This window comes from Arachis hypogaea, chromosome 8, assembly GCF_003086295.3.
Source record: "Arachis hypogaea cultivar Tifrunner chromosome 8, arahy.Tifrunner.gnm2.J5K5, whole genome shotgun sequence".
Lineage (NCBI taxonomy): Eukaryota > Viridiplantae > Streptophyta > Magnoliopsida > Fabales > Fabaceae > Arachis > Arachis hypogaea.
Genome location: NC_092043.1, coordinates 566,935 through 592,212, shown reverse-complemented (window position 1 = coordinate 592,212; position 25,278 = coordinate 566,935). Strand labels below are relative to the sequence as shown.

Here is a 25,278-nt window from a genome sequence, read left to right as displayed (position 1 = left end):
CGGTCTGGCAAACAGCCAAACTACTAGCCAGCTCATTATCCGAACTACAGTTTGGGCATTATTTGTTTCTAAGACCGGTTCATTTTGGTTTCATGCCTTGTACGGTCTAAATGTCAAACCAGACCGGTATTTGGTCTGGTTTACCGATTTTCTAGTCGAACCGGCCGGTCCGATCCGGTCCGGTCCGGCAAATAGCCAAACTACTAGCCAGCTCACTATCCGAACTAGAGTTTGGGCATTATTTGTTTCTAAGACTTTTCCTTGTTCTCCATGTAATCTATTAAGCACTCTATCAATATATATGGGCTATGTTTTTATAATGCATTTGGTTTATTGTATCGTTTTTAAGGTAGTGTTTGTTTTGAAGTACTGGGACAGAGACTGGGAAACTGAGACACAGTATCATGTTTGTTGGCTCCGTGACTGATATTAAAATTTCTGTCTCTGTCCCTAAAATTTCAGTATTCCAGTACCTCAAAAAAGTAGGGACACAGGGGACTGAAATTTTTAGATACGGAGACTGAAATTTTAATAACATTTTATATCTAAAATACACTCATTTCAATTAATTAATTTCAATTTTATCCTTTGTGCAAATTAAATTAGAGTTTTATTCTTGTTTCAATTTCGGTCTCTCACTTTACACCAAACAGAATACTGAAATTTATTTCGGTTTCTGTCTCTTAGTCTCTGTCTCTCAGTCTCAGTCTTTCAGTCTCTATCTCTCTACCAAATGCTACCTAAGAGAATGCATATGATTTTTAAAATGTTTTGCTCTTGGTATCAAAACTGTATGCTATTATAAGTGTCCTCCAACAGATTTAGAAGTTCTCCAATAAGTCTATTCTTTTATAATCTAAGTTAGGGATGCCCTTGAACTTGATTATCAAATGTATTAAAAAAAAAAGCCTGAAAATAATTACTTTAAGGTTACTTGCCTTGTAGCAATATTACGACCGAAGGAGTGAGATCACACCTATTAGAAGAATTTGCCATTAAGATGTGACATGTACTCCTCATGTGCTATATACTATACTATAAAGTATAAACAATGGGCAAGCATCTAGAAAAATAGAGGACATGATTTATATAATTAATCATGAGACACTCATTGGAACATTAGGAGCAACATCTTGTTTAGGTGAACCAGAAGCTTCAACCAAGTACAAGCGACAGCATGGCGTTCCATCATCTGGATGGGTTTCTATTGACCTAGGCAACCTGCGAAGCTTGTCGAAAAGATTCAAAGGATCATTCAATAGTCCAAAATGGGCATCTGGATCTCCAATTTGAGAAAGCTTTACATGAGTGAACCCAATGGAGGGCAAGAGTTGGTCTGGCCAGTCGCTATAAAATTGGAATGCAGAATTAGACAGTGTAGTTGATGGCTTATTCATGAAGTCTGCTAAAAGGACTGTGTGAGTTACACAACATTTGTTGGCCAAAATCCTCAGCACTTGCATGGCCTGTGAATGGGTGAGGTAGTACAGTAGACCTTCTAGAACCCATATCGTGTTCTTGTGTGGCAAAAAACCTGCAGTTCGAAGCTTCTCCAGCCAGTCATTTTCTCTTATGTCAGCAGCTACCCTTGTTAAGGATTTAGCCATTGACCGTATGTGTTCAAATTCATTTGTCGATACCTTAGCTGCTTCTAAAATAGTGGTTTTTACTTGTAATACTCCTGGAAAATCAACCTCAAATACATCGCTGTCCTGTAAACAATTTAAACGGTATGCCCTTGTGTCCATTCCTACATAAGAGATTACAAGCTCATCTCAGATATACTTTTAAATTACTGTTTTTGAAATTATATTTTTTAATCTATTTTCATTTTTAAGAGGCATAAAAGTTTATGATATGTATTCCCTTGGCTCGTACATAGTTATAGGAATGAGACTTAAATTAGTTAATATAGATATAGTTCTAATTGTTTCAATAGAATTTGGTTATTTAGGAAACAGGTCAGAGTTCAGTCTCCAATCTTTAGGTGGTTGTAAAAAAAAAACTTTATGCTTTGAGTACTAGTAAGAGTACGTACTCTCTTCAATACAACAAAAATCTTTTTCGATCTTTCTGTTTTCTTTGTTTTTTACTGCATAAATGTATATCTTAGTTTTATAATAGTTTTCTCAAGATTTGAGAGATTGTGCTTTAAATATCTTGTAAAATGATATTTACTGCATGTTTAACTTATTCTTAAATATAATATCATGTACTAATTCATAAAGTAAAACTGATTAGCAAGTAATATCACTAGCTAAGTTAAGAAGTGACACCATCAAATCTATTTTAGACATAAAAATATCACTAGTTAAGATAATCTATTTAAAATGATGATGAAAATATCTAAATATGGGTTTCAAGATAAACCTGCACCAAGGAGAACAACTTGTGATTCTCTGCCATTTGGTGAATTGAGGGCATCTTCCAATTTAGAATCAAACCAAAGAGTTCTAACAGCAAGAATAACTCCAGAAATTTCACGTGCATTGTTGAGTCTGTCTTTCTTCATCTTTTCATGAAGACTTCTCAAATAAGACTCTCCTGCCAGCAAATAAGCCAGTGGATCATGGATGACATGCCTCCACAGAGCCCTTCCTGCTGCTGTTTGACAAGCTGACCTTTGAAGGAAATTCCATTCTCTCTCAATGGTGGCGTGTACTTGCCGAACAGCTTCACTCTGTAACAACAAGTTTGGAAGTTTTAGCTCTTGCCATTCTGGATCATCATCATGCAAGTCATTGTTAGTAACTTCGTGTGACATGATTGTGTGTGTTTGTGTGTAGTACAAAACATGAAAAAATGTATTAAGACAGATTTTTCAAGAGGATAATGCAGGTTATTTATATAAAAGATTTTAGGTAAGAGATAAGGAAAAGAGAACCACACAGAACCAATGCTTGAGGGATACTTGAATCGTATCTAGCTTCGTGACCTTAATGAAAAGCGAGGTAACAATTCGGTCCACGACTACCACAATTGCAATTGCATAATCCTGACCCCTTCAATTTCCCTATCTTCGTTGTCCTTTTTTTCTAAGTTCTAATAAAGTGACATTCTGTGGTTCCCACTGCAAATGACTATCATATTCTTTAGTTGTGAATTATGTTAAAGTAACAGTTTCAAATTAATGCTTCGCTGTAGGTACTCCATTATTTGTTTTTTTCTTTTCTTCTTCCTTTTCAATCTCTCCTATGGTTGGATTTGCTCTTTACCGTAATATTTTTTTGTATTTTAGAGTATATGTTATTGCTAAATATTTAATAAACTATTTGAAAATGGATTCTTATAGAATTTGAGACTCTAAATTATCAAAAAAGATTTTAAAGATTCTAAAAATATTAATATTCTAGTGATTTTAACGGTTAATTTTAATTAATATACTCTCAACTAGATCTAGACAATTTCTAAATTGAAATGACTTTGACATTTTTTTAACAATATATGTATTTTAACACTTTCTAAAAATTTATATACTGATCCTCAAATATTAGTACTACCTAATAATTCTATAAGAAAAAGTTAAACAATATAAAAATTATTATTACAATTTTAAAATAGGACAAAAATAATGAAAAAATCCATAAACATAATAGATAATTAAATATGAAATATCTCGTTTTATCTAACAATCATAGTTATCAGAACCGAATCGGTAATCGAACCGGTTAAATTATTGGATCACTGAATTATTGGTTCAACCGGTGAATTATTGGTTAAACTGGTTAATCCGGTATAATTAAATAATTATATAAAATTTAATTTTTTTATTATAAGCACTTTTATTTTATTTTTATAAAAATAATTATCATTTTCAAACTTTACTACTTTATTAATTAGTTTATATTTATCATGTTATTATAAGTAATTTTCATGTGAAGTTGATATTTAAGAATGGTGAGATGATTTGACAAATTTAACTAAATATCATCTATCAATTATTAACTTCATACGAAGACAATTGCATGTGTGTCTTTACCAATTATTATATACTACAAATATTTATTAAAAAAATAATATTAATAGATATCATATAATCATGAAAAGAAAAAAATTGTGATTAATAAATTTTTTTTGTTTATCTTTTTAATTTGTATATATTTTATAAAATTTATAATTAAATAAAATATAATTGATTTAAAAATAAATGACTTTAAAATTAAAATAAATGGAATATAAGTAAAATAAAAGATGACTATATATATTATAATTTGTATATGTAATGGTGAGAAGCATTGTAGCTTAGTGGTATAATCACCATCCATACTGAGTTCGAACCCTTCGCTGGAGCATAGGAGCATGGTGGACTTGCAGAATACTTGTAAAGTCGTCTTCAACTGCACCAAATGGTTTGATTCGGTCCGATCGTCATAAAGCATTCGGAAGAAGCACCCGACGTCCTCAGTAATGCGATTGTGTCATTCTGAAGTCGTGAACAAAAATTTTGCATCTCCCAACCGCTTCATATGAAACGTACATTTGGAGAAAAAAAACGAATGCATCATCCATTGATATGAGTGATGAGTCTAATTGTACTTATGGCAATTATCAATATATTTACGAGGTTTTTTTTAATGTGTCTTCTAATAGAAATATCTTTTAAATGGATGTGTCTTTCAAAAGATATTATTTTTTGTAAATCAATAGTTACTCTATGAAAATGTGGGCGGCAATGACCATTGCTGGCGATAGAAACGCGTTCAAGGATGAAAGAAGAAGGTAAAAAAGGGAGGATGAGACTGGACTTAAACGATAAAAAATAGAGTTAATTGAAGATGAATTAAGTTTACCGTAAATAATTGAGTATGTGTTTTTTTTTTAAATGAGCTTTGATCAGTACCATAGAAATTGGGAAAAGTTGGTACGATCCCTCTTAGTTTTCTACCAGGATTGATATGTAAACTTGTGAGAAACACTAGGTCATACATGTGTATATATATATATATATATATATATATATATATATTTGGCTTTCTTGATTTATATTTAGGCACCCTTCAATAAGGTCATTATAAAAAGTAGCATCTCTTCCTCATCTCATATGCACACATATTAAATACTTTTTTGTTCCGTTGACTACTGACTGCTATAGAAAGAAAAAGAAATAAAAAAAGGAAAAAAAATAATAGATAAAAACAAGAAAATGGCTGAAGAAATCTCGCCCCAATCAGTTTTATTGGAGTATCTATTATAATCCAAGGGTGGAGAGAGTCCCATCAATTGCTGAACCAAAGACTTTGAATCCTAAATTTTATAATTTGAAGGAGCATTGACGTTTGCTTATGATATTGTTGTAAATATTGTTGTAAAACATGGTTAATAAGCTTTGTTAGCTGAAATTTATGTAATTTGCTCATATGACCGGTTATTAATAGTCCATATATTTTGTACAGATCAAAATTTTTTAAATGAAAAATTGATAAAATAATAAAGTGAATAATTAATTATTCTTAAATTAAGATAATAAAATATGTATTTCATATAAATTATAAAATTAATGGTGATTAACTTTTTATTTTACTATTTTATCAACTTCTCACTTTATAAAATCTAAATTCCTTTTGCATAAGTAATGACATTTGCTGATGTTTTGCGTTGCAACCAATACTTAATTTTCTCTGGTTTGTGTAACCTTTGGCATTTGTCTATGGTATTTTCGTAGATAGTAAATATTGAATAATTTGCAAAAACAATTATACTTGCTAATGGTATTAGTATGAAACCAAGTCATTAGATTTTGTGAATTTGGAATTGTTTTATAAATATAAATAATCTTGTTACTTATAAACAAATACATCATAATAAATTTGAATTATATTGTAAATAATTTAGATAATTGCATGAGATGAAATTCTCTTAAAAAATTCTATCAAATATCTTAGTCAAGAATGTTGTGTACTCATTTAATATTTGTATTAAAAAAGATGAATACCAAATTTATGTCCAAAAAAAGTTTAGGTATTTATTAAAGCTGTAAATAAAGAAATAAGGTCTTTGGTGAAAAAACTATTTCAATGATAATTAAATTTTATGCAGGAAAAATAAAAGTTTAATTTTTATGTATTATATAAAAATTTTTATAAAATAATTAATTATGTATTATTAGTTAAATAGAAATAAATTATTTTAAAAAATTATTTAAACAAATGAATCTAATAATTAGATTTTATTTTATGATTGGTTTAAAATTCTCTCCCAAAGTAAAGCAAACAAGTGTTTATATACATATCACAAACAATACATATAATAACACTTTGATACCACTTGCTATCTCTGCAATTATTATAACAACTAAAATTTTGGTTAAAAAATATAAATAAAAATAGTTCTTTGTATTAAAAGTAAAATTATTTGATAAAATATATTTTGATAGAATTATTTAGTCTAATTATAAAATATACGGCAAATACTATATTATATACAAATATTATTGTATATTTAGTATAAATGCAAAGTAAATATAAATTTATAATAAATATTTTTGATAAAATTAGTTAGTTTAATTTTAAAATATATAATAAATATTATATTTTATACCAGTGTTTTTATGTATATACATATTATTGACTTAGAAATGATTTATAAATATATGAATTTACTTTTAGTACTCTGATATATTTTTAGTATAGGAGAGAAACCATATATTTATAAATACTTAAACGTTGACCATGAAAGTTTTTTCCAATTCTATTCATTTATGCATATAAAAAAACTTTTAGGTTTTATATAGTATTTTTAGTCTTTACACTCATAAATTAATTAATTTTTAAATTTTGTTATCATTATTAAAAGATTCTAACTAAATATGATATTTTTTCTATGTTGTTAAAATTTAAATTTAATGTTAACAATGACAACTTTATATAAAATTTAGGTGTCATTAGCTTACTAATATTACTTTCATATCTATTTTTATATAATTTTCATAATTTGATAAAATAAAATTAGCCCAATAAATAGGACATGTAACATTAGAATTTATACTCTTAAGATGAATTAATATCTTTTATAGTATAATTTCTTTTAAATAATTGAAAAAATCAACGTAAAAAATTATGAAATTGATGATGGTTTGTTACATAGAAGTTGATCATTACATCATAACCCAAATTTTTATTGTTCATCATAACTAACATCTTCAATGGTTTTATTTGGTTTATTTCTAAGTTTGTGGTTGTCAAATTTAATGATCTTCATTACTATTTTAATGATCAAAGACTCCTTAACATTATCAATGTTATTCATTAATCATTTGTCTATAAAAGACATTTTTTATACCTAATCTCAAACGAATATTTACATTATAAGTTTTATAAGTAATATTTTATGTCTAATATTTTATATTTATATAATTGATCTTATATCTTTTAAATATTTTTAAAGATATCTATACTCCTTTGTTCTACTTACTTGAGAAATAGTTCGTGATATTTTAGAACTACCAAGTTTAATTATAAGATTGAACAAACTATACTTTAAAATTCTATTTCATCTCAAGAACATTTGACACGAACTTTGGATCAAGTAAAATAATATCTACTCCATTAAAGTTCACAAAGTTTGAGTTATTAATTCAAATTTTTGAATCAATCTCAATAATCTTATTCAAGATTCACTTTTTTAACAATTTTTTTTGTTGATTATCATATTGTTTATACAATCTATCTACTATTACTTTACATATAACCTTTTAGTTCATTTAATGATATGTGCTTTAAATATTCGTGATACAAAGAGATTAAGTATTATTTAAAAGTTATTAGTTTATATTTTAGAATGTTCAATTTAGTTTGATATATTTTAATTTTATTTATTTCGTTAATAAATTAGGCCTTATGCTATAGGCTTAGGATTTCTTTATTTTAACTTAATAAGAGATTATAAATAGCTCATAAACTATTGTAATCGTCATTTAATGATTAGATGTGTGAAGTCTCTTGTTTGGTTTCGTAATAAAATCATAACGTAAACAAGTGAGGTTGAGTGAATCTCTCTCTTGTTGCATCAGGGAATTGGGTAAAAAATTGAAAAGTCTCTTCGATACAATTTTCAAACTATAGTGTGAATAAGTTAGGTTGAAGAGTCCTTTTTTATTGCATCAAGAAATTAGATAAAAAGTAAAATGATTCTTTTTGTATTCAATTTTAACTGGAGACAAAGTTTCATGAATCCAAGAGGAGGCAGAGTCTATAGGCTTGGATCATGATCAATTAATAATCATAAAAAAATTAGAGGCTAGTAATGTTCTTTTTATATTTTTTCATACACAATTTAAAAGTTCAACCTTCTTTCTAAAGCCAGGAAAGAAAAAAAAAACCTTCTTTTTTCTTTCTTTCTCTCGCCTTCAAATTACTTTTCTTCCTTTATTTTGAGTTAATTCTTTAATTATTTTATCTATTTATTTATCTAATTTATAATGATAATTAAATTTTTAAAAATATTAAAAATGATAATTATACAATTATATTATTAACTTAGTAGATATTTTTTATTTTTCTCTCATTATTAATTGTTTGTGACTTTTATATTATTAAACAACAAAATCAGTAGTGTTATAAATATGATTTAGAATTTAGTTAATTTACATCATATTTATCTATAAATTCTTAATTATGGGAATTTATTTGAATAATAAATAAGATAAAAACAATAAATATGAAAAAAAGGCCAAAAGAATGAAAATGTTTCTATTATTATTACATCAAAGCCAACTCTTTTTAGTACTTAAGGCATCAAACATTAACATTTTAACTCCTCAATAAAATAGTTCAAAATTACATCAATATTAATATTTGTAGATTTTAAATACAATAATCTATTTCTATAATATTCAATATTAATTTTTAGATATTTATGTTTAAATATTATGATATAAAATATATTCAATTATCTTGTAAAAAATAAATCTTATTAATTATGATCTTCATATATATAATTTTTTTTGTTAAAATAAAAAATAAAAAAATACTAACCCCGCTACTCGTCTAGTTTTGCCCCTTATTTCAATTTATTCTTTTTGTATTTTTTTAATTTTAATGTATCTTCTTATTCAATTTTATTTTTTGTCTTTTTATTTATTTTTTATTTTTTTATTATTTGGTATCAGGATTCAGATATTAAATTAATCTTTATTAATCTAAATTTATTTTTTTTACCCTGATAATTAAAAAAAAAACTCTTCGTTCGGCGAAAATTATTTTGATTATGGAAAAGCTGTTGGTGTATTTGCAGGTTATGGGGGAATGGGGTAATTTACCGGAGGATGGAGGAAGCATCCACCACGCAGGGGGCGTGCTGCGCTCGCTCATAAGCCGGGTGTTAGACGCCAAGCACCACGCAGGGGGCGTGGAGGACGTGGCGTCGCGGAGTTCCGATGCTCTGCACCACGGGGGGGGGGGGGGCGTGTTGACTGCTGCCATGCAGGGAACAGTGTTCCTCTCCGGGAAACAGCAAGCAAGCTGCATGCTTCGAAACCTTCCATGCTTATATATACAAGTAGTAGAAGCATTAGAAGTGTGTAGTGATACAGCGGGTGTTAGTTAGGGAGAGTAGAAGAAAGAAGAGTGTTTCAAGTAAGAGTGATTTTGGGTTTAACATTACATAGAGGGGAAGAGGTGTGTAGGGGAAGAAGGTTGCTGTAGAAAAAAGAAAAAGGTTGGAAAATAGGAAAAAAAAATAGTTTGGTTTTATTTGAAGAAATGGTTCGTAATTATAGTGCTCCGAAAGAACATATTATAAATTATTTGGATCATCCAGTTTATGTAAGTTGGTAATTTATAATTTTATTATGTGTTAAGTTTCTATTTTTTTTTTGTTATTTAACATATTATTTCAGAATTATATTTTATTTTTTTGTTAATTTTGGATTAGTGTTATGTTATAAAAATATACTAGAATAAAATGTATATTATATGATATAATAATTAAAATTCTATAATAAAATATATTTTTTCTACCATAATATTTTATTAAAATAATATAGTAAAATAAATATATATAATCTGTAAATAAATAAAAAAATAACTGTTAGAATAAAATAATAAATAAATAAATAAATATTAGATATATGCATTGTTATTGAATATTAAAAAAATATATAGTTGCATGAGGAAAAAAATATCGCCTAGTAGGTTTAATTATATTAATATTAATTTAAAAATATGATATTAATAATAATAATAATAATAATAATAATAATATTTGTTATTATTATTATTATTATTATGATATTAATAATAATAATAATATTATTATTATTATTATTATTATTATTATTATTATTATTATTATTATTATTATTATTATTATTGTAATATATATATATATATATATATATATATATATATATATATATATATATATATATATCGATTTAAACGGGTTTGTATACTAATAGATATATGGTTCAGGGTTTTAATACATAAATGCATAAACTTTTTGAAATATACGTTAATGATTTTAATAAATAAAATATTAAAATAAATAAATATGTTAATATTTGTTTATTAAAAAATTTATATTTATAATTTATCTAATAAATATATTTTTGTTAATGCAGCCTAACAGGAATTTGTTGGTGCGTAAACTGGATCCGCCACAGACGTGGAACCCGATGGTGGAAAATTACTTACGCGCCACGGGATTCTACCACGTATCGAGGATTGGGGTGATAAGAGGATTTCACCCCTTGTTAGCTGCTTTGGTTGAAAGGTGGAGGCCGGAGAGTCACACTTTTGTGTTGCCGGTGGGTGAGGTTACAGTGACATTGGAAGATGTCGCACATATATTTGGCTTACCAATCGATGGTGAACCTGTGAGTGGATGGACTGACAGTAGTAGTGACTTCGTTCGAAGTCAGAGCATGGCAGTATTTGGACGTGAACCAGTAGTCAGTGGTAATTCGAAATCCTATATAAAGCTTGGTTGGGTTCGACGTATCAGAGATGCGGAACCGTTGGACACTGAAGAGTCCATAAGGAGATACGTCAGATGCCAGATTTTCTGTTTGTTAGGGTCGACGCTATTCACAGATAAGTCGACCACATACGCCCACGCGAAGTATCTACCGTTGCTTCGCGATTTCGAGCGGATCCATACGTATAGTTGGGGGTCAGCATGTCTTGCACATCTTTACAGAGCATTGTGCCGTGCGTCACGATATGATACGAAGGAGATGGATGGCCCTCTTAATCTGTTGTTTGTGTGGGCATGGGAGCGAATGCCGTGTCTTGCGCCGGTACCGAGACATACCCTTCCACCTGCTGAGATACCAGTTGCCATGAGGTAAATATTTATGGTTCTTGTCGGAGATTATATTCGCTATGCATATTCCATTTAGGTTACTTATGTAAATTTTTTCAATGTATGATGTATTAGGTGGAGCCATTCGGAACGGACCACATCGTGGTTAGCGAAGACCGTAGTGAATTTTAGGGTTGATATAGACTACATGCAGGAGGTAAATATTTATGGTTCCTGTGATTCATATTTCCAAACATTAATGTTAGGGTTATGATGTACGAATTATATGTGACAGTTTGAGTGGCGGCCGTATGAAGGAATGATCATACCCGGTGAGTTACATGGACATCTTGATGTGTGTGATACCGTTTAGGGTTTAATGTAATTCATATTTAATGTTCTGTATGTTAACCGATGTAATTCATATTTAATGTTCTATATATGTCCACCGATGTAATTCGTATTTAATGTTCTGTATGTTAACCGATGTAATTCGTATTTAATGTTCTGTATGTTAACCGATGTAAAATGTATTTATCTTTCGTATATTTGCTTCACGAAGGCAATAAATGTTTAGATTAAGTTGTTGTTAAACATCAATGGATAATCTCAGATTTGAAAATACAAAAACGACTGACGACTAATATAAAAAAACCCCAATTGACAAATTGCAAATTTAAAAATACAAACACGAAGGAAATAAAACCCTAAACTCCCGCACCACTCGGTCCAGGACGCTGAGGACATCGACTCCGACTATGACCCTGAGCACCACAGAGACGACATATCCGAGGACCACGCATGTCGCGTGAGTCCATTTCGTTCAAGTATCTGGTCAATTTCGGGCGACCCTTCGACGTTCGCCTCAGGGCAGGATTAGCGACCAATGTGGGTCCCTCATAATCAGGCCATGTCTCGGCATCACCTAATGGTGTGAACTCGAATCTATATACCTTACGGATCTCTGTCATCTTGTACACATCATGCACATACAGCTGCCAATCGAGACGCTGGTTAGCACAGCAAGCAATAACATGGCGACATGGTATTCTTTCCACCTGAAAGTGCCCACAGTCACACCTCCGTCGCGCAAGATCAACCACTAACACCTTTCCGCTAGTCATTTCACGCACCTCAAATACCTCATTCCGTCTGTCAAACCGGTGCACAACTATATTCCCAGCCTGATGCATATTTGCCTCAATCCGCTGTTGTGCAAATGCGGAATAGGTAAATCCAGCACGCTTGCGTTCGTGACTCTCGGCACTCTTCCGCGTAAAAAGTTCATTTAGCCGATAATATGTTGCTCGGACTAGTGCCAACACAGGTAAATTACGGGCACCCTTTAACACTGAGTTAATGCACTCGACAAGGTTCGTCGTCATATGGCCCCATCGATGTCCCTCGTCGAACGCCAGTACCCAATGTCTAAGTCCGATGTCGTCGCACCACCTGGCATATGCCTCGCCTCGCTCTTCCAACCTTTTATAGTTGATGTTATACTCCTCCACCGTTCTTGAATACCCGATGTTGACCACAAGCTTTTGCAAGTGAGGGACTTTGAATGCTCGTAGGAAGTTGCTGCCGATGTGCCTTATACAAAACATCCACCATGCTCTTGGAGGTTGCCAGTCACCTACGGAACGATTCACTGCTGCCCGAATTGACTCATGCCGGTCTGAGATCATTCCCACACCATCTTTTCTTACAACATGCATTCGCAGATTCCTAAGAAAGAAGTGCCACGTGTCGGCTGTCTCCCTTTCCACCAAGGCAAAAGCGATAGGCACAATGTTCTGGTTCCCGTCTTGTGCAACAGCGACCAGAAGTGTACCTTTGTACTTGCCATATAGGTGTGTGCCATCAACCTGAACTAGGGGCTTACAATGCCTAAATGCCCTAATACATGGATTGAAACTCCAGAATACGCGATGGAGTATTTTTACCCCTTGCGCCTCCTCATTCCCGTTGAACAGTGGTCGTGTTTCTATTTGGACAACTGACCCAGGCATCTTCTGAACCATAACCGAGAGCCACCATGGCAAGGCTTGGTAACTCTCCTCCCAATCACCGAAAACCTTTGCTATGGATTTCTGCTTTGCCAACCAAGCCTTTCGGTAACTGATGGTATAGTTGAACCTTGACTGGACTTCGGCTATTATAGATTTCACCTTGATGGACGGGTCAGTCTCGACCAATGGCCTTATAGCCTCCGCAACTGTATCCGAGTCCAATTTCGAATGATCCTGTGAAATCACTCCCATTGAGCACGTGTGCCGACCGTTGTATCTGCGTATCTCCCAACAACCTTTTTTCCTTATCAAGTTGGCTCGGATAAGCCAATCGCACCCACGCGCATACATCTTGCACTTTGCATAGAAGGTCTGTGGCTCAGACTCATACACGTCGTAGTCAACTCCTCTAGCGATAGTGTAACTTCTAATTGTTGCCACGACCGTCTTTCTAGAACTGTATTCCATTCCAATCCGAAACTCTCCATCCTCAGGATTAGCAACGCCTACAGAAAGTAGAAATCGTCATTTACTAATCAATCCAATGCATAAATTAACAACAACGTATTATTTAATCATCACGCACCTATGTTTGAATATTCCGGAAACTCCGGTGCATGCATGGCGTCGAGATCCACCTCACGCATAAAACGTGGCACGTTCATCGGTTGACTGGTCGAGGGATGAACCACTACATTCTCCGCTGCTGTCTCAACTCCCACATCACCATCCTCATCCTCATCTCCGGCTTCATAAGTGGCTTCGAAGTCCTCGTCACTGTCACTATTCATTCCCTCATACACTGCGTTTCTATCATCCGCCACCTCTAAATCATTTTGAGTCCCTTCCGCCTCTACGGTTTCAAACTCAACATACAGCTCAATCTGTGGCTGTCGCATCTGAGTCTGCCGGTGAATTTGAAACATATTCTGCATACTCACTTCGTCTGTGATTGGCATGGTATCAAACTGTATTAAACCACCAAAAACTATAACCGGATTCCGGTACAGAATTCTGCTCACTCTCATTAACGTATTGTTCTCCATGCTTTGACAGAGACCATTCTGAAGCTCCATTAACGTCATCGTGCATGGAACCACAAACAAAAACGGATTTTGGCACACAAACCGAACTCCCTCATGAGTATTACGTATTATCTCACCGTTGCGATACACCACCAAATTTGCGGTACCCTCCATTAATCTTCAGAAACACTCAAAGAACACTCATACACTCTTACTCAGAATGAAAATGAACCGGAGCACTGCCTAATATAGAGGAGAGCTTTCACCACGCCCCCCACGTAATGATTGTCTCATCCAATCACAGCTTGCCACGTGTCAAAACGCCCCCGCGTGCTGACTCATCACGCCCCCAACGTGATAGGCCCACGTCAGCACGCCCCCCACGTGCTGCTCGAAACAACGAACCACCATCTGCCACGTCAGCACGCCCCCCGCGTGCTGACATCATCACGTCCCCCCCCCCCGTAATACCCTCTTCCTCCAACCACATGCTGCCACGTCAACTTCACGCCCTCCACGTGTAGCCTGCACCCCGCCCCCTGCGTGTTGGCTTTCACCCCAAACCCCCACCTAGACGTAAAACACATGTTTCCTCCATAAAGAACGAAAACACCACCTTGAAAACCATATTTAAATTCATGAGCCTTCGTTCGGTTGCTGTTATTTTTTTTAAAATAAAGATATCCCTCGTAGTGATCGCCACGTTTGTGTTCATTGTCATCATTAATATTGTTACTTCAGTACTTGTCCTAGCTCATTTGGTCTTGTGCATTGATTATTATTTTCTTTTTTATTTACTTTTCGTTATTGTCATTCTTTATTTTTTCTTATCTCATTCCTTTTAGCTTTTTTTTATTCTTATTATTCTTCTTCTCTAATAAGTGACATTCATTCTTCTTAAAAAAAAAAATCAAATGCACAAAAAAAGTTAGTGTTTTGTGTCCTCCTTATTTATTATTTAGAATTCTTATAAAATAAATAAATAAATAAATAGTGAATATTTTATATGTCTTACTTTTAAATATTTAGATTTTTAACCTTATTTTATAAATAAAAAAAATTAATTTACATATCTCCGATTTTTATTTAATTAGCATTTAATTGAAACTAATTTACAAATTTATAATTAGAAGGTATTTTAAAGATAGATATTTTATATTTAATTTAATTTTTAATTATTATTCTATCTTTTTATTTATTTTATAAAATCACACTACTATACCTAAAATTTTAATAAAAATACCTAAACTAACCTACACTATCCCAAACCCTAATTACACTCACTCATATTCTCTCACTCTGATCCACACACACGCTAAATCCAACCCCTCACTCACTCAGCTAGACCCACACACAACATACACACTAAACACAAACCTAACCTAGTAGCTGAAAGGAAGAAAGAAGAAAAAAAGGGGGGATCTGGGAAGGGGGCCCGAGGGAGAAGAAAAGGATGAGAGGAGACGCGCGTCGGATCTGTTGCCGCCAGTCCGCCCCTCGCCAAACCACGTCGCCGTCCGTGAAGCTGTCTCCGTCGCTGCTGCCGGAGGTCACCATCGGAGCCGCCGCTCCACTTCTGTCATTCTTCTTTTTACAGTGAGTTGCCCGCGCCTTGAAACTCTTTCTGTAATCATTCTAGCTATCTGTGGTTAAGGATTCTGATGTATAGATGTTGTAGGGTTAATTTTATGAGTTTGCATGTCAAAAATTAAGGTTGTTGCTGAGTCACTGAAGCTCTTGGCCGCTGTCGGAGCTACTGTCGGTTAAGTTTGGGGTGGCTGATGCGTCGTTCTTTTATTCCAGTTAGTGTCCCTACCCCGGAATCCTCGCCTTTGGTTTTCTGTTGTGTGTTTTGTGGTTTCCACGATATTGATGTTTTAGGAATTAGAAACTGAGGTCGCACGTCACGTTTGAGGAAGCAAGCAGAGCTGAGGTTTCAGTTGTCATTGATTTCGGGTTGAGAGGAAAGGAATTTCTTGAGGCATTTGGATTGTGGTTTGAACGTGTCGAGGTAGGGGCTTTTTTCTAAACTTAATTTTGTTATTAGAATTGTTATAAATTGATATGGATGTGCAAAAATGCATTTTTAGTGATTATGCAAGTCTTATGAATTGCCTGGCTTGTTTCGAATGAATACAGTTGCGTATTGATTGAATTATTAATTGATTTGTTAAAATTGAAGATTTCTGAATTAGTTTGGTTTGATGTGATTTTTAAAGTTTGAACGTCTGGATGTTGTTTTATTGGAAAATAGTTTGGTTCTGAACCCCTTTGGAAATGGTTGTGGAATGTTTTGGTTGGGACCTAGAAAGGGTGGCAAAGCCCAAGTTTTAGGGGAGGTGCTACCGAAATCTCTATAAAATCCAAGACTTTATTTGAAAATTTATTCAGAGAATTTGAACTTAAGACTTATATTATTTTAGTTGAACTATTTAAGAAAGTGATGAATTACGACTTGAATTGAATTATTGCAAAGAGAATTGTGGTGGAGCTTTGCTTCTTAAGAAAAGTATTACATTTTGAGTGCAAACCAATTAGAGAAGACTTATGTTTTGAGGCTGTTTTAAATGTGAGAAGGGTTTATGTTTTTGAATTTGACTTAAGGATTTCATTCGGGGGAGCTTCAGTGAATTTATAAGTAAATGGACTTTAATCGACTGACTCCGGTTGCAATGTTTTGGAAAAGTTAAGGAATTAATTTTAAGGAATGAAATTAAAAATTGTTTTGGTTCAAACAGATGGGTTTTTGGTTTTAAATGATTTGGTTTTATTTAGATTTCACTTGATTTAATTCAAACCACGAAAACATGATTTTTCAAGAATTTTAATAAATTTAAGAAAAGGGATTTGGTTGTTCTCCCTTAAAGACTTGATACCTTGCCATAATAATTAATTGATAACTCCTGTTTAAGAGTAGTTAAAAGGATGGTTTCAAAGAGGAGAATTTTGAGTCTTTTCAAAGAAAACTTCCATTTGATATGATTTTGGAAATTTTTGTAGGTTTTGAGAAAATGTTACATAAAGTGGCTTTCTTTTAAAAAGGGAATTGAGTTTGAGAAAAAAGTGGTTTGGAAGCTAGAAATAGCTTGAGATATGAGAAGGATTTTAAAATTGAGACAAGGATGAGTTTGATTGTTGCTTTCAAAGAAAAGTGATTTGAGAAAAAAGTAATATATGGCATGAATGATGATTTACTTGATGTGGATTGTTGAGAAAGTGTGAAAATGATTATGAATGGTTATGAATGAGATGGAATGAATAAATATATGTTTGAGATACCTGGGTAGTAGCAAGGATGGTGGTTCGTCCCGCTTGCTCCAGGTTAATGTTTGAGAATTGATAATGATCACGCTTGATTTAAATTGAACAAAAGTATGTTTGTGACGCCTGGGTAGTAGCAAGGATGGTGGTTCGTCCCGCTTGCTCCAGGTTGAGTTTTTAAACACCCGCCTGGGTAGTAGCCGCAGTAGTGGTTATTCCATTGGTTCTGGGTTAAGCGGGTAGTAGCAAGGGGGTTGTAGCTCAAACCCATTGGCTTTGCATGGGTGTTTCAGTCCATAGTTAGCTACCAGGACGTGTCGGGTTGGCTATATAACTGACAGATGATATCATCAGCCATAGGGCAGGCATTCATCATATGCATTTATATGACATTGTTTGGGTGTGCATATTGTAATTGGTTTGCCTATGTGAATAGTTATGTTTAATTGCTAATTGCTCTACTTGATATAACTGCTTGATTGTGTTTGAACCTTATTATTTGTGTTTGTGACTAAAAATTGATTGGATTGTGATGAATTGGTTGTTGATTGAGTTGCTTGGGCCTAGGACCGTGGTTGATTATGAGAGGAGCTGAAAACTGTGTTTGGTTTGTGCTTTTGATTTAGAAGAGTATGAAAAACTAAACTGGTTCGGCATAGACTTAATGAACCTATGCTTGGAACAGTTTGGTCATTCATGCTGTCTAGGAAAGACTTTTAAAAAGGCTTTTGGATTTCTGAAAAATTAACAGTTTTCCCATTTAGAAAGGATTTCAGATTTTGAATATTAATTCTTTGGTTTTGAAAAGAAGCATAAGGCGGTTATTAATCACTATACTTTAAAAATGATTTTATTTTCGTATCTTATTATAGCAATTCTATAACCCTATAGTGAGAACCTTTTCGAGGATGATGTTCTCACTCCCCTACAGGTTTTTCCCTTTTCAGGTTATGGACGACGAGTTTGGAAGGGCTTATTTCTTTTTGTTTAAACGATACTTTTGTATTGATTTTAGCATTTATGTTTCCCTCGCTTTTAATTTTACAAGTCTTCACAAGACGGATAGGATTCTGATTATGTATTGCTTGTAATATTAATAATATGTAGATATATGGTTTGTTTTGTAAATGTGGTTGTATGTTATCAGATAAGAAGTCTCTTGAGAGGTTATACGGTTTAAAATTTTAAACAGGCTCATATTTTAGTATTAAATATTTTAAAAATCGTCGTAATACCCGAGCTATCGGAGTGGCGCAGCCGGAAGCATGACATTTTGATAGTTAGGGTGTTACAAAAAGTGATTTTGTGATAATATGTTTTGTTTAGATTGCTTAAAAGAAAAATTGCTTTTGTATAATAAATTACTAGAAAGTTTATATAAGACCATTTTTTTACAGTATATTAGTCAATAGTCAATGCTTAGTGTACGTTTTATAACTGTAAAAATAATTAGCTTTAGTAATTACAAATAAGAGAATAATTTTCGTTATAAGAAGATTTTACTATGTAATCGATTATATCACATAATTTTGCTGATATGTTAATATATACTTAAATATCATTGTAATAGGTAGCTTTTATAAGTCATGTGTAACTTTCCCCTATAGGTAGCTTTTGGGGTTAAGTATATTCTGTAATATGGTATCAAAGTATGTTTAATTGTTGTTATTGCCTTATTGGTCTACCCTTTATATGTCTAGTCAATCAAATTTCATGCTCCAGGTCATTAGTCCCACCTTGCCTAGAGATAAGGACTAAATAGACTTAAGTCTTAGCCAACCCTCCCTTAGAGTTCGCTTTTAGGCTGGTTAGGCTCAACTCAATTCTAGTACAATTTTATGAGCAATCTGCTTTGTTGATTTTCCTCTTTCCTCATTGAATTACTTAAATTTTCTCAAATTGTTGCAGTTGGATGTTTTAGCAATGTGTGATCAAACAAATGTCGACTGTAATTGAAGATGATTTGTTCAACTTGATTTAAAATTTTAGGAAAAATTATCTTTGTAATGCTCCTCTGTGATTTTTTTCTTGTTTCTCCAAAAAGGTCTGGGACTCAAAGTGGAACGAAAGAGCATACTTCATCACAAGAAAAGTAAAACTCGACCACGAGTGTCTTTCCATGGCTGTCCTTGTACAGGAAGTGATAAATGCGGACTATGCTTTTGTCATCCACACAACCAATCCATCCTCTGGAGATGCATTAGAAATATATGCTGAAGTATAATTAATTGATTTTATGTTTTTGAGCTTATGCCTCTACACACTTCGAGATACATATTTATTTGAAAAAAGAACTGAAAGGACAAAAGCAGCAAGACATTAAGTGTCAAAATTTTTTGACATGGGTGGTAAAGGGGCTCGGAGAAACACTCGTCGGAGCTTATCCCGGATGTGCTTTGAGTTTTATAAGCAAAATACATTATTTGAACTCCCTTCAGGCAATTTTTTAATGACCCCTCTTTTTTAGTAAAATCCGTATCCTTAGTTATCATTCTTTTTTAAGATTATGTCACAACGACAACTACTACAATCAAGCATTTTCCCATTATTGACTACATAGATCATTTTGAACGTGTTGCATATGGGGAAATAACCTAGCACCAACACAATCACATTATTGTATGAATCAGGTAAAAGAAAATCAGAATAAACATGGGAAATTACCTGTACCAGTACTACATCTGTTGCATGAATTATTTGTTATTTTGCTGATGGTTTTGAGCTTCTCTAGATCTTGGGATATCCTAGCAAACCTATTGGCCTGTTCATTAGATGGCCAATTATTTTTTGATCTGATTCCAATGGTGAAAACCTAGAAGGTTATGCTGGAACTGGCCTCCGACAAGTAAACCTTTGCCTTTCATACCACTTCTTCGATGTTTCATTTAATTAACATAAATTTAGTGAAAAAATGCCTCCAAACTATTTCATTTTATTCCAAATTATGAATGAAGTGATTCACCATTTCTGCCAAAATTTGGATTAAAGATGCAGAATTCAAAATTAATTGAACGTGGTATTTAATTAGCTTTAAGTTCATGTGAGGTGGATTTCTGCTATGATAATCAAAGACATGCTATGTAATTCTAGTTGAGAGAGTGAATTTTAGTTGCCAGTTACGAAAATTTCTAAACATGTTTTGTGTTCTCTTGTTGATTTTGCTATTTCTGAATTGCATATTTTGATTGTTGTATGAGCTTATTGTTCTTTTTTATTTTCTGCATTAGACTCTTTATATTGTTTATGCAAAGGGGGAAGGCCTTCTATGACTTCCAGTTCAACAACACAAGGCTTGTAAAATCCCCAAGCCTTATGTACGATCCAAGGGAAGGAAGTTTGACACGGCTAGAGAAAGGAGGAACAACAAAGGACTTAAGGTTTAAGTGGTATTGCTTTTGTATTTTTCTTCAGTTTTTAGTTTTGGAATTTAAACTCAAGATTTATTTTGTTTTTGAGTATTAGTTTTTTAATGTATAAAATAATTATATCAAAAATTATATGTCAGTAATTGCTGTTTGATTTTTCTTGTAATAAAAATTGCATACTAGATTTATAGGTTTGGTAATAAAATAGGACTAAAAATTTATAGTGCAGCAATAAAGGTAAAGTCAAAATAATGATTTTTTAACTTAATTAGGCTATCGCCACGCTTTCAAAGCGTGGACGTATCTCGCTATTCCCACGCTTTAAAAGCGTGGCCGTATCTCTCTCTATTGGCACGATTCAAAAGCGTGGCCGTATCTTACATATGATCACGCTTTGAAAGCATGGCCGTATCTCACATAAAAGCGTGGCCGTATATGGGAGATACGGCCACGCTTTTAAACGTGGCAATCTATAAAAATCATGGTGAAAAAAAGCATGGCAATAGGTCACCAAAAGTGTGGAGATAGCTCAAAAAGCGTGGCAAAAAGCTATCGCCACGCTTTTTCAGCTTTTTTTCACGCTTTAAAAGCGTGGCAATAGAACTGTTTTCTTGTAGTGTATGATGCCCAAAAATGAAACTAGTAGCCATAGACCACATATGGTCATTTATGAATTGATAACGTATAATCATAAACCCTAACTCCTAAACTACAAACAATAATTTCGCTAAAGATAAACTGTGAACACTGTACTGCAAACCATAAACCTGATAACCTGAATGATAAATACTAAATTGTAAACTGTAAATCTATAAACCGTAACACATAAATGATAATCCATAAACCTTATGCGTAAGACCATAAAGCCTAATTTCTATATCTGTGAACTCTTGTTGGTATTAGTTTAGGGTTTAGGCTTAAGTTTTTGGATTTTAAGGGTTTTGGATTTTTTGTTAGAATTTAAAGTTTAGGGTTCACGATTTAGGGTTTGTGGTTTAGTATATAGAGTATAGGGTTTATGGTTTAGGATTTAGAAATTTTAAGGATGAGGGTTTAGAGTTTAGGATTTAAAAATTTTAAGGGTTTAAGGCTTACGGGTGAAAGTTTCACTTTTTTGTTAGGCTAATTTTTTCTCTCTAACGCAAATGTGATTACGTAATATAATCTTCATTTATAGCTAAAATTTCTAACTTTTTGCGTTCACTTTCTCTGGTTAGATAAGTAATATAAAAAATTATTTTGTATTTACTAATTCTATTTGTCGTTGTTCATATAATAAATTTTGTTGCTTTTCCTTTTTGCAATATCTATTATATCATTATATTATTCTCCAACAAGTAGTATTATATTACCAAGAATATTGACCTGCCACATTCTGGTGCTAGTATGCATACGACTCTCTTATGAATTTATTTTAGAAAAGTATCTTTATAATTCTATATGAAAACCAATATTTAATTCATAACTAGACTAATTGTCAATTATTAATATTTTCAGTCATTCTAATTATATTAATTATCATTGTCAATTATTATAATATAATTTTTAATTAAACATAATTAGTGACAAATTAATATTAATATCAATAATAAAAAGTTAAACGTAAAGTTATGATTCTAATTGCTATAAATATGATACTAACTTAAATAGCTTTGTTAAAATGCTGTATATCAGTTAAAATGCTCTAAAATGCATGTGTGTATTAATTAGTGACAAATTGATATTGATATCAATAATTAATTTTGTGTTACTAAAGGTTATATATAATGTTTCTTTTATATTTCATAAGTCTAAGTTTGAGAGTTATAGCATTTTGTTTAATTTTTTAATTTGTTATTCTTTCTTGATGATTTCATAGAATAAAAATGTATATAATAATACAAATATGTACTGTATAATCAATTAGTAATTTTTTTGTTGTTAATTGTATTTTTTTGTAATTTCTTTTGTAGTTGAATAAAAACTTTAGTACAAACAGTGTTTATATTTATTTGATACAGAATCAAAGATATAGTCTATGAATGTGAGTCGCTTTTCCTTTTCCAACTGGAACACAAGTAGTCGACTTGACAAAGGAGCACACTCAGCACTCTCCAACACAAACTCTGATCCTTGGACATACTTCTCCAACCAACCAGGCTGCGCTTTCTGCTGAAGGCCAGGTAGCCCCCGACTCTGATTCTCTCTCTCGAGTTGCTGAAACCACTACTTCTGATTCTCCTCCATCCAGAGTCTTGGAGAACTTTCCTTCTCCTCTGGGATCATCCAGTCCTCCTCAATAAGCTGAATTTCAAACTCCCCTTGATCAAGGATTTGGAGGTTTGGGCGTTTCTTCCGAACCTACAAGCGCCACTTTGGCTAGTCTGATCTCCATTCTAAATCAAGCTATCCAAGAAGATGAAGTACCTATTCCTGTCTCGATACTTCCCAAACCTTCTACATCCGGTCCTTCACTCGAGTTGAATGTAGACACTCGAGAACAACTTTTATCACTCCTCAAGCTATTGAACCATTCACCTGCTAATTGGATCAATGATGTAGCTATCAACAAGCTTTTGTATGACCTTTTGAACTCTGCCTTTGAACTACTGGCTCCTACTCCACATTTTGCCATAGTCCATCAATTCAAACAAATTGCCAACAACCGTGTAGCTATCCAGAACAAACTTCAAGAAATCGAAAGCGAGGAAGCTAAGATTGAAACTGAGGTAAAAGGTTACACTGCAACCCTCCAACCAATCAAAGCCTCCTGTGGTAAATTCGATTTGAGAATCTCTCAGGCTATTTCTGTTCAAACCCATTATGATAAGAAAGAGATAAAAATTGAAGCAGAATTAACCCAGATCAATGAAAAACTTGCCAAAATATGAAAGAGAAGAGCTGATATAGCTACACCTCTGGCTACTGCCCAGCAAGAACAACAACAACTCATTCAAGAGATTATTTCTATTGAGACCAAATAAGAAGAATGTGGGAAAGAACTTGACAAGGTCCAATACGAAAAATTTAAGCATGCTGAGGCACTTTCAGTTCTGGACAATGAAAGGGCAAAGCTACGCTCAGACTTGGCAAAACTCATGGCACATCATATTTCTTCTGCTTAAATTCCAATATTTGTAATGATTTCCCTTTCTCTTAGACTTATGCAAGTTAATTTTGATTCAAACAATGATATTGCTTTAAGTACTTACCATTGATCAAGTTGATTATATTTCCCGATTCAATATATTTGATTTGGTATGCATTTCCTGAATACAATCATATCACTTGGAAAGGACCTTCCCAGACGTGGGACCATTTGTCAAGAAATCTCGATTTCTTTTCTATTGGCAAAATAACTTTCAAAACCAACTCGCCTATACTAAAGCATTTTTCTGTTATTCGATGATTATAATTTCGAGCAACACTTTCTTTTTGTCGAATCATATTCTCCAGTGCCAATATTTGCTCTGAATCTAATTCATTTAACTCATCGAACATAGCATTCCAATAATCATCGACTAGCAAGTCATTCTATTTCAATACCCTTAAAGTATCTAAATTGATTTCTAATGGGAGTACAGTATCATGACCATAAACTAATTTATAAGGTGACGTACCTGTCGACCTTCTGGGTGAGTTTCGTTAAGCCCATTATACTTGGCTTAACATTTCATGACACGTTTGAGGTCTGTTCCCGATCTATTTGTTGATCAAACTTATCAGGATTTTATTCGCTGCCTCCACTTGCCCATTGGCCTGTGCATAATAAGGGGTTGAAGTAACCATGTTGATATTCCTTGAGGCTACAAAATTTGTAATTCGCTGAACAGTAAACATAGTCCCTTTATCAGTACTCAATGTTTGAGGGATTCCAAATCGACGGATTATATGTTCCTCAATAAAGTCTATTATTTCATTTTGACCAACTTCTATTAGGGGAACCGCTTCAACCCATTTCGTGAAATAATCAATTGCAACCAAGATAAATTTATGATGTTTCGATGAAGGAGGGTGAATCAAACCAATTCGATCCAAAACCCAACCTCTAAATGGCCATGGCTTTATGATCGAATGCAACTCAGATGCTGGGATCTGTTGTATCGAACTATGCTTTTGACACTCTAGACACGCCTTTGCATATTCGATACAATCTTTGATCATAGTTGGCCAATACACGTGGTTGCGATATAACACCCATTTCATCTTCTTTCCAACTTGATAGGCCCCACATATCCCTTTATGGACTTCACCAAAAGTGATATCCTTATCATCTTGGCTTAGACACCTCGACAAACTTCCATTGATCCCTTTCTTATACAACTCATCAGCCATTATGACAAAATTCATCGCCTATAATTTTATCTTTCTTTCAACTGGAGTGCTGGGATTCTT

The 25,278-nt window shown here is 32.9% G+C and overlaps 3 protein-coding genes and 2 long non-coding RNA genes across 7 annotated transcripts; 3 read left to right on the top strand and 2 right to left on the bottom strand.

The window, feature by feature from the left end:
• Positions 1–828: 828 nt before the first annotated feature.
• LOC112705542 (uncharacterized) lies at positions 829–3,015 on the bottom strand. The gene is made up of 2 exons (XM_025756380.3): positions 2,371–3,015; positions 829–1,750 (listed from the first exon to the last, which is right to left on the bottom strand). Exons 1-2 carry the CDS (start codon positions 2,762–2,764, stop codon positions 1,098–1,100), a joined length of 1,047 nt encoding a protein of 348 aa, XP_025612165.1. The 5' UTR covers positions 2,765–3,015; the 3' UTR covers positions 829–1,097.
• A 6,683-nt stretch (positions 3,016–9,698) lies between these two features.
• LOC112708278 (protein MAIN-LIKE 2-like) lies at positions 9,699–11,564 on the top strand. Its single transcript, XM_025760464.2, has 4 exons — positions 9,699–9,761; positions 10,559–11,283; positions 11,377–11,458; positions 11,508–11,564. The coding sequence occupies exons 1-4, from the start codon at positions 9,699–9,701 to the stop codon at positions 11,562–11,564; spliced, it is 927 nt and encodes a 308-aa protein (XP_025616249.1).
• Positions 11,565–11,948: 384 nt separating this feature from the next.
• Positions 11,949–14,452, bottom strand: LOC112708276 (uncharacterized). The gene is made up of 2 exons (XM_025760463.1): positions 13,840–14,452; positions 11,949–13,759 (listed from the first exon to the last, which is right to left on the bottom strand). Exons 1-2 carry the CDS (start codon positions 14,450–14,452, stop codon positions 11,949–11,951), a joined length of 2,424 nt encoding a protein of 807 aa, XP_025616248.1.
• Positions 14,453–15,547: 1,095 nt separating this feature from the next.
• Positions 15,548–20,011, top strand: LOC112705540 (uncharacterized). Of its 2 annotated transcripts, none has more exons than XR_011864380.1 (4): positions 15,548–15,874; positions 15,992–16,080; positions 16,167–16,289; positions 19,584–20,011. It is a non-coding gene; the product is annotated as an uncharacterized lncRNA (long non-coding RNA). The 2 variants fall into 2 exon arrangements; XR_011864381.1 differs by lacking the exon at positions 19,584–20,011 and adding an exon at positions 18,471–18,667 and having other exon boundaries at positions 15,555–15,874.
• Positions 20,012–20,245: 234 nt separating this feature from the next.
• Positions 20,246–24,148, top strand: LOC140174770 (uncharacterized). Of its 2 annotated transcripts, XR_011864383.1 has the most exons (3): positions 20,246–20,384; positions 20,767–20,916; positions 22,905–24,148. It is a non-coding gene; the product is annotated as an uncharacterized lncRNA (long non-coding RNA). The 2 variants fall into 2 exon arrangements; XR_011864382.1 differs by lacking the exon at positions 20,246–20,384 and having other exon boundaries at positions 20,767–20,925.
• The last annotated feature ends 1,130 nt before the right edge of the window (positions 24,149–25,278 follow it).